The 13,582-nt window shown below is 44.1% G+C and overlaps 1 protein-coding gene across 1 annotated transcript in view; it reads left to right on the forward strand.

The window, feature by feature from the left end:
• The window catches only part of DNAH5 (dynein axonemal heavy chain 5), a 249,328-nt gene that overhangs the window by 49,431 nt on the left and 186,315 nt on the right, over nucleotides 1-13,582 (forward strand). Inside the window, exons 5-7 of the mRNA XM_025043546.1 lie at nucleotides 1,773-1,860; nucleotides 2,828-3,014; nucleotides 3,882-4,005. Of these exons, the coding sequence (XP_024899314.1) occupies nucleotides 1,773-1,860; nucleotides 2,828-3,014; nucleotides 3,882-4,005 (399 nt within the window). The remainder of the gene's footprint in view (nucleotides 1-1,772; nucleotides 1,861-2,827; nucleotides 3,015-3,881; nucleotides 4,006-13,582) is intronic.

Here is a 13,582-nt window from a genome sequence, read left to right on the forward strand (position 1 = left end):
TGTTTTGCTCTAAATACATCGTCTTTCTGTATCTTCCTTTGGGATTTCTCCTGCCTCTCCTTCTTCCCCTCTTTTAAATTTTGGCAGATGAGGCTTCCAGAAAACTTATGCATCATTTTTTTTTAGCTTTTGCTCCACAGTTTTAACTCATGGAAATGATGGCAAAACCAACACACCATGCTTCGTTGGAAAGTTTTAAAACTATTTTTTTTTTTTTTTGAGGAGAGGCAGCTCAAATGATTATTGAATCAATATGTTATTGTTTTTTTTCTTTTTATTATGAGTATTTTCTATGATGAATTTTTAAATTATGATAGAATAAAGAAAAGGGTAATGGATGTTTTTGGTCTCGCATATGCTGACCTCCATGTTTTCAAGATGAAAAGACTGATAGGAAAAGTGAAGACCAAGAGCTTTATTTATATTTCTTTAGTCATCTAGTTTCCAAAAATGTGGTTTCGCTGGATTACCCCATTATGATTCTTCACTTCACCCAAGCTTGACAAAATGGAATCATCGTTGACACCTGTATTCTCTTCCATTACCAGTTGTCAAGTTCCATCTACCTATCCCTTCCCACTTTTCCATCAACCAGGATTTCTATGTAGGAGTAGCTTCGGGGTAGCAAAATGGTGGATGGGAAAAGAGGACCTGCCTCTTTTTATTTAGCTTGTTCGTTCTTTTTTGGTTGGCTCGGGCGACCCTGCTTCCACTCCTCCATCAAATCCTTTATTTTCTCACGCCCAGAATGCTGACTTCTGTCTTTTCCACGCTAGCCTTTCCTGCATACAATGAGCAGCATAGTTTTCCTGAACGAGACTTTGATCGGTTTATTCTCCTATGACTTCCTGATGCCCGCAAGGGCCAGCTACCTCAGGCAGACACCGTAGTTCAGCCTCCACGTACCTTTCAGAGATTACCTATCACGTTTCTTCACAACCGTAGCTCCAGACAGGCTCTCTTCTGAATTCCAACCTCCATGCTTTGCTCATGATGTCTTCCCCATATGTTATTCCCTGCCTTTTCTCATTTGAATCTTACCCTTATTCAAAGCTCGACTTAAATTTTACCTTCTCCGAGGACTTTGCTTAGATCGTTAGATATCTTCAAACTATATTTCATCTGATTTAAGCCATCATCAGATAAAAAGACACACCACTGTTTCATTCACCACTAAGATAGAAAAACAGCTGTCAATTAAGCCAGGATGCCTCGTTTTCTTCAAATTTTATTCTAATCGAGAAGCTATTTTAGACCTACTTAAACAGAGATTAAAATTGCACATCCGTACAAATATTAAGTGCAATGAGTAGATTAAGAAATTTCTAAAACTTCTTCACATTCAGGGTCTGATTCTTCTGGAATTTTCTTTCTGTCCACTGTCACCCATTCTGTAAGTTGTGATGTTGGCATTTTCCTGGTCTTCCCAGAAGGTGTCAGTGGCAGATTTTCAGAAAATAACCAGGACACATATTCCTTCTTCAGATGGATCTTCCGTGGCTTGTTGACATATCAAGGTGCTGCAGTGGCCCTGTCATGCCATCCGCAGTGACAACCGAGTCTGCACAAACCCTGGCAGTGACAATTATGTCATGATTATTGCTGACCAACAGCGGTTACAAGAGCACCTGCACTATCAGATGCACCCAATCTCATGATGATAAAAAGCCAAAAAAAGCGTGCCACTGAGAATGAATGAAATGTGGTATTTTCTCATCCCGCTGACCTCCCTGGCCGTCTTTGTATGCTGCCCCTGCATCTCTGTTTTCAAGGCCATTAAACTGATGATCTCTGGGCTTGACTCAGCTGGGCTTCAGAAAGACATCTTGGAGATGGAAATCTGTGGAAGACCTGAGGATGGTAACTGATAAGACCTGGATCCACTCTTTCTCTTGGGACATACGCAGAAATCTAGAGCAACGGGTCCAAACAGCTCTAGACTAGAATTTGTGGGCTAGGTTAAATTCCTTGGGAATTTGTCCCCTACGTGGATATTGTCACTAACTGTAGTCAGAACTTTCTTGCAACTAAAAAAATGCAGATGTATTTGTCATTTATTAAGTGCCTGTGAGGATCCAGGAGTTCTACATAGATTTAAGTCATCACAAGTCTGTTAGGCAGGTGGGTTTGTTTCTAACTTAGGAAACTGAAGCTCCGACCTCACGCCACTAGAGGAGGACAGAGCTGGGGTTTTTATCCAGGTCTGTCTGACCCCAACGCTTGCACTTTTCTGTGACACCGCATGGCAAAGTAGATGACTCTCTATTAATCAGGGCTGAGTTCAGGAAACTTGACACTTTGGAATGTAAGCATAAAATGGAAATAATTCAACACAGATCCAAGTGAAGCCTGCACCTTATTTTCTCTTTTATGGCACTTTCCACAATTTGTAATTATATTTTATTTATAATTATGTTGTTATTCGTTTAATATGTCCCCCCAGTGAAGGTAGGAACAATGGTTTTTCTTAGATTCTGAGATGTACATTTTTCATAATTTAATATCTGTGAATTCAGGATATATCTTAAAATTGATGTTGTATTTAAACTTAATTGGCAGCATTTAACTTTTTGGGTGCTACACAAAATAATTGTGTATCTTGTAATTTTTAAATGTTTGATTAAGTGTGCCTTTTAATTAGCTGCACTATGCTTAGTACATAGTACAGTGCCTGGGTCCATAAAAGGCACTGGCAAACATTCGTCAAATGAATGAACGAAAGTGGAACTTTAAACTTGGCCTGAAGGTACTTGGATTTTTGGATGAAGACTCCTATCTGCGGGACGCCTGTTGTCCACTCTCGTTTTCCCGTTCCGTCCGATTTAAGGTTTGTGCATGGCCACAGCGCTCAGCGCGAAAGGGTGTGCTGTCCAACAGGTTGGGCTGGAGACTTCCCAGACTGTGTTCCTGGAGGACGGGTCTCGTCAGCTGAAGCTGGCACCTGGTGGAAACTGCCGCTCAGAAACCCCTCTTGAGGCTCCTGCTGAGCAACGTGTGATAGCTCTTCTCCAACGGCCGGAAATCAATTTTATTTCAGGCAGGCACTCAAGGGGCAGGTGGTCAGACATGGGTTCAGGCTTGAGACTTGCTGGCACTGCTTAACTACAATTCTCAGGGAGCCTCCTTCAGGTCTGGGACCCTCAGGGGGATCCCTTAAGACACCTGCTGCCTCTGCATTGCCCAAAGGGGGTTGGCATTCAGCCACAGAGGTTGGAAGACTTCGCAGTGTACTGGGAAGACTTGAGGTAGCCATGGTTACGCCCGCCAAACACAAAACGAATGCCATCAGCCCTCTGTGGAAATCTTCCCAGAAAGAAACTCTCCCCAAGAGATAACATCAACAGGCTGCTGATGGGATGAGAGTGGTACCTTCAAGACCATCAGCGAAGCACCCAAATTAAGTGCGAATGAAAGATGAGCAGGGACATCATGAATTGGCACCTCTGTCCTGAAGTCAGATGTTGACAGAAGATTCTTGGGACTGGTACTGAGAGGCTGAGCAGGGACGATGAGAAAATCCTGCGATTTGCTGGTGACCTTTCAATATCACACAGAGGAGAGTGACTTCTAGTTTAGATTTATAATTAGAACAGAAAACAGATGCTTATCAATACCCAAAGGCTGATTTAAAAAAATATCCCATAAACAAACTTTAACTTCTTTGCTTACCAAATAATATAGAAGATCCTTGAATGACGTTGTGTAAAAACATTGACGAGATGTTGCGGGAACTTGACTCTTGTTTATGTCCATGAGCCTATGGTGAAATTGATCTCGGCATATGTCGTTCTGCTTAAAGTCGCAGAACCTACTGATGGCATTTAGTGAGGACTTACTGTCTTCTGGTCTAATCGTTGTCTCTTTGTTAACCCCACATATAGAGGCCACGTCTTAGCGTTGGCTGTTGATCGGATGACTCTCCCAAGTTTAGATACCAAATTAACATCCAAATTAGCAGAAGATGTCAATACCAAATTAGCATCCTGGCTTTCAAGTCAGTCTCTTGTGAGGCTGACTAGCAGGCTATTGGCAGGATGAGTTCCCTGTTTCCTGATTCTCCTTGGATGACTTGATTGGATTCAGGTTCCTGAACCTTGAATTCTAAGGACTAAATGCTGGATTAAACAACCCAACTTTAGGCGTCCTGCCTTTTATTCATCCCGATGAGAGAAATTGTACAAAATAACTAGATCTCAAATCACCTTGGCTGTGATTTCCCATCACGACTTCACAGTGAGGATGATCAAGGTGTTTAGTCACATAGAATAAATTACCTTGGTTTATTTGTATGTGCAACTAACTGTGCGAGCATAAGTAATTTATAGACCTCATTTGCTTTTTGCATATGAAATAGGCTTCTTGTTCTTTATGGGGAAAAAATGGCTCCTTTGGGTCACAATTAGCCTATCTGACAATTAGTCACAATTAGTCACAATGCTGGCAGTTAATCATGCACAGAAAGTTGTTTAGACAAAGTAAGACTGAATTTCTCGAGCAATTTATTCAGAGCTGTGGTTTCTCTGCTTTCTGTTTTGATATGGTTTAAAGTTTCTCACTGTTCAAAGAAATTAGTCAAATATCTCTATTGACTCCCAGCTTATTGTTGGGCAGTGTATAGAATTAAACGAACATCAGAAGTTGTGTTGCAACCGAACCGTTCAAATGCTTTCATTGGTTGACAAACATGATTAAGAGGCATGTTTAAACTGTACAGCATATAAACAGTATTCCCCTAACAACCCAAGGCTTTGGAACACAGGAGAAGCTCAGGGAAGAGGCTCTAGGAGGAACACTTGAATAGTTTGGGGCACTTTTAATTTTTATTCAGTGTATCTGGTGAATGATACGTGCAAATTAGAAATGTAAATGCGAACTTTAGGTCCTCTAGAGGACTTTTCATTTGAAAGCCTGTTGGATGCGGAGTGGGTCTCCTAGGAGTTAGAAGATCATTCTGGAAGGGTCCAGAAGCAGAGCAGATCGAGGCGATGTTTAGGATCGGCAGGAGACAGCTGTGGAAGCAGAGCGTTACCCGAGTTTTAACAGTAAGTGGCTGTCGTCTGTACTTGCACATGTCTTGGATTATCGCCTACAAAAGTTCGAAGTTATATTCTGATTAATTTGTGAGAAACGTATTTGTCTGCTAATTTTTGGATGGTGCGTGAGGCTACATGTTGCTATTTTGAATTTGAAAGAAAGAAGGGTTTGCATCTTTAGGCTTTTCTGCACATTGCCTCCCATGCTATAGCTACTTACAGAAATACTCGCTGCATCTTTTGGGATGATGCTTGCCTGAGGGAAAAAACACATTCAGGGCACTTTAGTCACTTCGCATTCTCTGAGAATTGTAAGCTTTTGTTGGTGATGAGAGATCATTAAGGCAGAGTCTAGGTGTGAGTTTTCTGGGGTCTGTGGATACCCCATCGCCTACATTCTATAGGCCTGGAAACGAGGTCACAGACAGGGAGATGCAAGGATGTGCCTCTGGAGTCACATTGAAGAATGAAACCCTGCCTAGCACAGGGCCCAGCTCAGCAGCTTTTTATTATGCAAATGCAGAGAGAGGGATTCAGAACTTCTTCCACTGCCAATTAACGCTGGAAGAGAATGATGGTTTCCCTGCCTCCTTGGGGCCTGATCACTGGATCTTTTACGCATCCCCGACAGTCCAGATGATTCCGTCTGGTCTCGAAGCCTGCTCACCACGAAACAGGGATACTACCTCTGCATTCTCTAAGCACTGCGCCACCAGCCACCCTCTGCTTCCCCGAGCTCCACGATTCTGACGCCTCCTTCCCAGGGTCGATGTCTGCCAGCCAGGCCCCTACACTTGTTTGCCTGCAAGTGCTACGTATTCTTTTTTAAAAACAAAGTATAGTTGGTATATAATAGAATTAGTTTCAGGTGTACTGCATAGTGATTTGATATTTGTGTATCCTACGATGTGCTCACCACACTAAGTCTAGTAACCCACCATCTGTCATTGTGCAAAGTTATCACACTATTATGGACTATCGTCCCCTTCACCTTTTTCACCCTCCTGGCAATCATCAGTTTGTTCTTCGTTTCTATGAGTCCGTTTTTGTTTTGTTTCGATTTTTAATAAAACTCCACCTGTAAGTGAAATCATGCAGTATTTGTCTTTTTTCCCTCTGACTTATTTCACTTTGCATAATGCCCTCTCCATCCATGTTGTCACGAATGGCAGGATTTTATTATTTTCTTATGGATGAGTAATATTCCCTTGTATATGTGCACCACATCTTCTTTATCCGTTCTTCCGTCATTGGCACCTAGGTGGCTTTCATATCTCGGCTATTGTAAATAATGCTGCAGTGAACATAGGGGTGTATATATCTTTTCAAATTAGTGTTTTTTGGGTTTCTTCAGAGAAAGCCCCAGAAGTGGAATTGCTGGGTCGTAGGGTAGATCTATTTTTAGTTTTTTGAGGAATCTCCATATTGTTTTCCAAAGGCTGCACCAATTTGCAATCCCGCCAACAGTGCGCAAAGGTTCCGTTTTCTCCACATCCTCGCCAGCACTCGTTGATTTTTGTTGATTTTTTTTCATCATAGCCATTCTGACAGGTGTGAGGTGGTATCTCGTTGTGGTTTTGATTTGCATTTACCTGAGGATTAGTGATGTTGGGCATCTTTTTGTGTGTTTTCTTTGGAGAGCTGTCTACCTTCCTGTCCTCTACTCGGGTTTCGATGGGATTGTTTATTTTTCTTGTCCTCTGAGAAGCCTCTCTGACACTCTGAGGAGGCGAGAGCCCCCTGCTTTGTGCGTCCTCAGCCCTCGTCATGTCATGTAGTGAAATGGCGTTGGTCTCCGTGTCTCTTTCCCGCATTAGTTGGGGAGTTCCTGGAGGATACGGATGACGTCCTCTGCATTTTTAAATAGCCCCCCTTAACACAGAGCCTGATACTAATACACTTTAATTTATGTTTCTGCAGTAAATTGAATTGATTAAACTTTTCACATGTGTAAAAAATTTTCCCGTTCTTTACTACCGAGTGTAAAACATTAAAATCGATGATAAAATCTTGAGTATAGTTAATGGATTAGTTTCTTCCTTGGCACAAGCTACCTTTCGGGAAAAGTTAGGTTTTTTAGAGGTTTCATTTATATATTTAGTATGCTGGTCCTGTTCACTGCCCTGAAGTATGGTATTTAACAGACTTACTTTAGCATCGCTGAATATTATGTAAATAATGCCTGCATTTTTCTATTTAGTGCACTGATATGATAAAGTATTAAATTATAATTTGGCGACCTCAGATAATCAATGGCAAAGATTCCAAAGCTACTTCACTTAAAAACTATAAATATATCTTTAACCTTGGTCTGGAACTATTACTGTGACAATGGAAAATTATAACTAGGTTATTATAATAATTGACTTTATCTAGAATATACATGCAGGAAACAACCAAATGTACCATCAGCAGGGGAAGGAGCTGTGTGTTTAGAAAAATCAAGCCCTATACCCTTTTTGTTGTATCACACACACAAATGTTTTTCAATGAAAAAACTTGAAATAATTCTGTATATATTCGCCGACTTAATTTGCAAAAATATGGTCCAGATATGATGTCTGCCTTCTTTCTGCTTTTCTCCTAGATGAAGAATGTGTAATACCAACTTATAAGTGTACAATGGACATGAATTTCAGACTTACGGATTCTGTTTTTCTTTCCTTCCCTAAAATTAAACTGTAATATATAATTTTGCTTGTTGACTTTGTTGACTCTTAGGGAAAAAAGCTTGAAAGGTTTATGACAATTGTCTTGATTTAAATAAACCTCATCGCAAGCTGGTTTTAAAATGGAAGCTGGCTGGCTCCCTGATGCACGGATGTGTGTGTTCACGTTTTGCATTGTGTGTTTATGCTACAGAAGACTGTTTTCTATTGGACTTCGGATTGCTAGGTTTCGCTAAACAGTGATTGTCGTCGGGGTAGAGACGGTGGAGGGGAGAGAGGGCAGCTCCTTCCCCTGCTGATGAACCCTGCAGGGGGGCGGCCATGGTTCCCTGGGCGCGCTCAGGGCCAAGACAGAAAAGAACTTTCGCTCTCAGGTGTCTTTGCGAAAGGCTGTCTGTTCTGCTATGCTCTGGCAACACTGCCAAACCGGTTTATCCTCTGTTCGTCAGGCCCAGACGTGTTTGGCCCCGTGAACGCATTTCATACACGCAAGGTCAAAGCAGTATCCTGGGAGCGTCGGGAGGTGAATGGCTCTGGGATGTAGCTGGGGAGTGGGAGTCGGCATGTACTGTTTGCCATGGGAGTAGACACGTACCCTTGAGCCTGAACGAGTTAATGTTCAATATGCCCACATGGTAACCATGCCTTTGCCAGACTCTGGGAGAATGTGACTCCGAGTGCAAAATTTATCCATTCCACAAATATCCGTCGAATGGCCATTTGGTGCCACTCTGCTCCGTGACACCGTGGGGAAGAGCACTTCCAGGCCCTGTGGAGTCTGGAGCTGAAAGTTGTTCTTTCTATCACATTTTACACGACTGTGGTAACAAGGAAAAAAAAAAACCAGAGGTCTGGAGTTGGAGAGACCCAAAATTTATGCCCTTGGACTTCCTCTGTTAAGTTCCTGCCTCGTGTGAGAGCCACGGGTAGGGCACGTCCGTCGCGGGGAGGGCACACGCTGGTTTCCTCGGGAGCCGCGTTCTCAGGCTGGGCTGCATGTCGCGATCGCCAGGGGGAGCTTCTGAGAAATAGCGGTGCTGGGGCCTCGCTCTGCACGAACAAGTCAGAATCTGCCGAGGGCGGAGCCCAGGCATCCGCGTTTTAAAGCACCCAGGGGACTCCAGTGAGCAGCCAGCTTTCAGCACTCAGGTTTATTCTGGTGAATAAGGGAAGTTGGGGAATTTCATCCATGTGCCGTATATAATATGAATGGCGATATATATACTTTTTAGCATATGGGCGAAAGCCACTTGAATTATGTGGCCGCTGCTGCCGGAGGGGGCCCTTGGAATTCTACAAGACTGATACTCCTGATTTTAGAGTAAGGCCACCGTGGAGTTGGGGGACGATAGAATATACGGCCATGTGAAGGTCCAGTGAGTCTTGGTCAGGTCCAGAAATTTGGTGTGCAGAAAACAACTCTAGGTTGGAATCCGGATGATGCAGTCTTGGGGGCAGAGGGAGTCATGGTGATGGGGGCACCCCTCTGGGGAGTTTCGGGTCGGCTTGGGTGAAACCTCCACATGTAGCAAAAAGGCAGGAAAGGGTCTTTATTTGTTTGGAAAGAATGACAGATAAGGGAGTTAGTGAATGGGGAGCACTAACAGACGAGATTCCTGAGCTTGGTCTCTGGGACGCCTGACAGTGTGCGTGGGTCTCCCTGTTTGAGAGCTGTCTCTTTGCTCTGGGACAGAGTGCGGCTCTGTCACCTAATGGAAGGCTTCACTGCAGCTCCTGCCGTGCGTGGATTAGGCAGCCTGGAGCGCCTTCTCTTCCAGAAACCACAGTGCGTGGATTAGGCAGCCTGGAGCGCCTTCCCTTCCAGAAACCACAGTGCGTGGATTAGGCAGCCTAGAGCGCCTTCCCTTCCAGAAACCACAGTGCCGAAGAGCCCTTGGTGCAGGAAGGAGGTGCCTGCTCCCTCTGCAACGGTGGCCCTCCGCCTGGGGACAGGAAATGAAAGGGGAGGGAGGAAAGAAAAGGCAAGTGGAGTAGGAGCCGGGAGACGCTAAGCTGGGGTTCTCCCAGCCAATTAAAGCCCAGGTGTGGAGGGTCCAGGAAGCTTCACAGAGCTGCCTCTCGCAGCCAGGAAGCAGGCCCTGTGGGTCGAAAGGAAAATGCTGGAAGGCAGAGGGAGGCTTTCCTTTTTTGAAGACAGGGAAATTGGGTTAACTTTGTAGAAATGGTTCAAAATGGAAATAAGTAGGAGAACTGCTCCCCTCGGTTTCTGTAATTCAACACTTATAAGTGGCATGTAGGCTGAGTGAGGTCAGCTAGATTTGCTGTGAATCGAGAGAGAGAGAGAGAGAGGCAGCGACTGTGTGTGTGTGTGTGTGTGTGTGTGTGTGTATTTGCTGTGAATCGAGAGAGAGAGAGAGAGAGAGAGAGAGAGAGAGAGAGAGAGAGAGAGAATTATCCTCCATACCAATGCTAGAATTTCGTGCAGGTGGTTTACGCTGGACTCACAGCAGCTTCGAAGATCTAGGAGCTTATTGACTGAATCCTGAGCCTGCAATCATGGACTCACATTGAGTTGAAATACATTGTTCCAGCGCCTAATTACTTGAGAGTAACTTGTAAAGTGGTTAATTTGGTTAATTTATCCATGGATTAGATATCAGTGGAGGCTCTATGACGTGCCAGGCACTGTTCCAGGCACTGGGCATATTGCAGAAATCAAAAAAGTAAACATCACTTTCCGTGGGGCTGCAACTCCTGTAGGAGTGGTGAGATTCAGTTGATGTTTATCTTATTTTACTGCTCAGATGAGAAGAAGGATCGGATTATATACATGGTAGATAGGTGAGCTAAACCAGCCCCTTTGGGTATCCTCCCTAAAAAAAGAGGAAAGAAATACGTAATTACCAATAACCAGGCATTTCAGCTGGGCATCCACTTTGAGTAATTTTCCCTTCTGCTCATGAATTTTCCCTCATTCTTCTGTAGTTGGGGAAAATGGAATAAAGTGAAGCTAACTGGCCCAAGGTGAGCAAACGCATGTTCTTGGCCTCGTTAGCACTATGTTCATCAGGTGATTAATTATCTATGGACTTGAGATTGATATTGAGAGCCACAACAAAAGCAGACTCAGAGGTTTTACCTTGGCGATTTAAGATCAGAAGTTTCAACTGTAATTCATAGATTCCACATTATTTACGTTGCCTCCAAAGGGGATTTTAACGTGTATTATACTCTCCTCTCCTGTTTGTTACATGCTACGTGCATACATATACATATAAAAACAAAATACCCAAATCAAACCGATAGAAACGTATTTATTCAAAAATATGCAACAGATCCTCATTAAAACAGATCTCTTTCCATTTTTCAGATTCAGACCTGCAACAGGGCTAATCATGTCACCTAGAAAAACATCTTATTAAGCAAAGAACTATACTTTTTTTTTTTTTTTTGCCTGCAGAACTCGTTTCTTACTGCACATGCTTCACTGAGCAAAGGCATCGCATGAGGGAGGGCCCAGTGTGTCCCGGGCGACACAGATACAGACAAAGTTGCTCAGTGGAAGTAGCAGAGTGGGGGGAGCATAGAGCCGACCTTACTGGCTACCCCAGCAGGAACCTGCCTTCTATGCACTTTTAAGAGCTGAGGGCAGTGGGGGCGCCATTTGCGGAGACGCGGGAGTGAAGAGGGGGAGCTGGGCACAGGGTGTGCCAGCTGGAAGCCAGCAGGGCACCAGGCCATCCTGGCCCTGAAATGCCACCAGCATAACTCAGAAGATGGTCTGTGTTAACTGTGGCCTCCACCCACAGCTCCTTCCAGAACCCACACAGCGTAAACGGGGTCTCCACACAGTGAGCTCCAGATAACCCTTGAGTGGATTTAAAGAAAAAGTGTTTATAGGATATTAGTTTTAAAGAATGCAACATTCTCAGCTGCCTGGGACGCCCTGTGTGTTGGCTTGGCCTTGCAGGCACATCGGAGCTGGATTCCCAGCTCTGCCACTGGGAGAATTTATGGTCCTCCGTCTCGATTTCCCTGTGTGGCGATAACGTCTGCCTCACAGGGCTTTTGTGATGATTAAACTGAAGCACAGTAAGCAAACGATGACTAGCAGATCTAAAACCAGCAGTGCAACCAGGGCAAATGGAGCAAAGTGTCTTCCGACACCTCCATGAGGATTGGGGAAAGGGTGACCCTGCTCGGCCACAGAGGGACTCCAAGACCTGAAATCTCCATCCTCCGTCCGCTTCTGACTGCCAGTGGTATCAGTGGGTGGGCCTGGGTCTGAGGCAAACCTGCCGACAGGGCTGGGCTTTCCAAGGGTGGAGGGAGCTTAAAACATTTGTACAATTAAAAAGTCATTATTAAGACATTTTGTTTTACCTGAAGTTTGATGTCCAGGGTCAAAGCCTAGGCCATGCCATTTTAATTCAAGTACTGGTTGACCTAGTATTATCTTGATACTGTATCCAGTTTAGTATTCACAGGTACCTTTAAAGTTTGGACCTTCCTCTCCATCTTACAGGTGAGGGCAAAGTCTCTCGTACAGTTGAGGATTATTAACCTGGAGTGAACATGAAATGTGTGTAGTTCATACAAAGCTCATGGACTCAGACACGCAGACTTGGGCTTGGGTTCCACAGAGTTAAAGGCAAAAATAAATTGGTTGGACGAGTTTGTCATGAGAAAAAGTCACAGAGTTTTATTATGAAAGCATATGACATTGGATCTTCTTTGGGATTTGCACATGAACATCTCAAGTCTCTGGTCTGTGTTAACTTTCGAAGCCATGAGAAGTAGCCCAAATGTTAGATACGGAATGGAACTCAGCTGTCACCCAGTCCAGCACTTTGATTTCGGATTCGCAGAGACAGAAGCCTGTAGAGGTTAAGTGACAGATGCAAGGCCTTGCAGTTGGTGGCAGAGCCGGGACTGGAACCTGTGACCCCATTCTGACGCGAGGGCTTGTTAGTCTATATGAAACTGCCCTGCCTTGAAGTGGCATCCACTGCTCATGGGGTAGCACATCAGTCACTCTCTCACTCCAAGGCGGTAGTGACATACCTTGCCACCAAACTGAAGAGATGTTTTAATAATACGTTCCAGATTTCCTTGGACTTTGGGTAGGCTTCTGGCCATCCTTCCCACCCCCATCCGTCATGCTCGCTCATGCAATGCAAAACGATTTGAATGTGACTCAAAAAAAAATTCCGTAGTTTGCCTCACCTTCTGAATCCTACTCTGCCCTCTCTCGCCAAGTGTCCTAGGTGTTTCAAAGGCCAGCAGGACAAGCTGCCTCTAGACAGCCAGTCATCTGACTGCTTGTTGCTGCAGTTCCCTAGCAGCCGGAAAGCTGCAGGGTTAAGTCTGTGGACTTACGATGCACCGATCTGACCAGTAAATATTTGTTTGATGTTATTGACTTTTTGTGGTAGTGAAAAAAAAAGAAAAGTCCCTCATGGTACCAGGATACCTTGGTATCAAGGCAGTGAAAGTTGAGACTGACCATCATTGTGGTCACTCATCCACCCGGCACTGACATTCACTCCGTATTACTTGTCACTCAGAGGCAGAACAGTCAGCGTATGTCAGCATATTTAATGCGTAATGTGCTTTATAATACAGCTCCAGAGACATTGACTTTAAAAATACATCGATAATTTGCTTTGTATACATAAAACTGCCTTGGACATTTTTCCCCCCTCTGCGATATTTAAGTAAAAATAGAATAGTGTTCTGTTTTAGGGATCAGCCTCTCCTTTATTAGTGTGTGTGTGTGTGTGTGTGTGTGTGTGTGTAGAGAGAGAGAGAGAGAGAGACAGGGAGGGAAAGGGAGAGAGGCAGAGAGAGAGAGAGGGGAGAGGGAGAGAGGCAGATAATATATATATACACACATATACATATATGTGTATGTGTGTG

This window comes from Pteropus alecto, unplaced genomic scaffold (assembly GCF_000325575.1).
Source record: "Pteropus alecto unplaced genomic scaffold, ASM32557v1 scaffold152, whole genome shotgun sequence".
Lineage (NCBI taxonomy): Eukaryota > Metazoa > Chordata > Mammalia > Chiroptera > Pteropodidae > Pteropus > Pteropus alecto.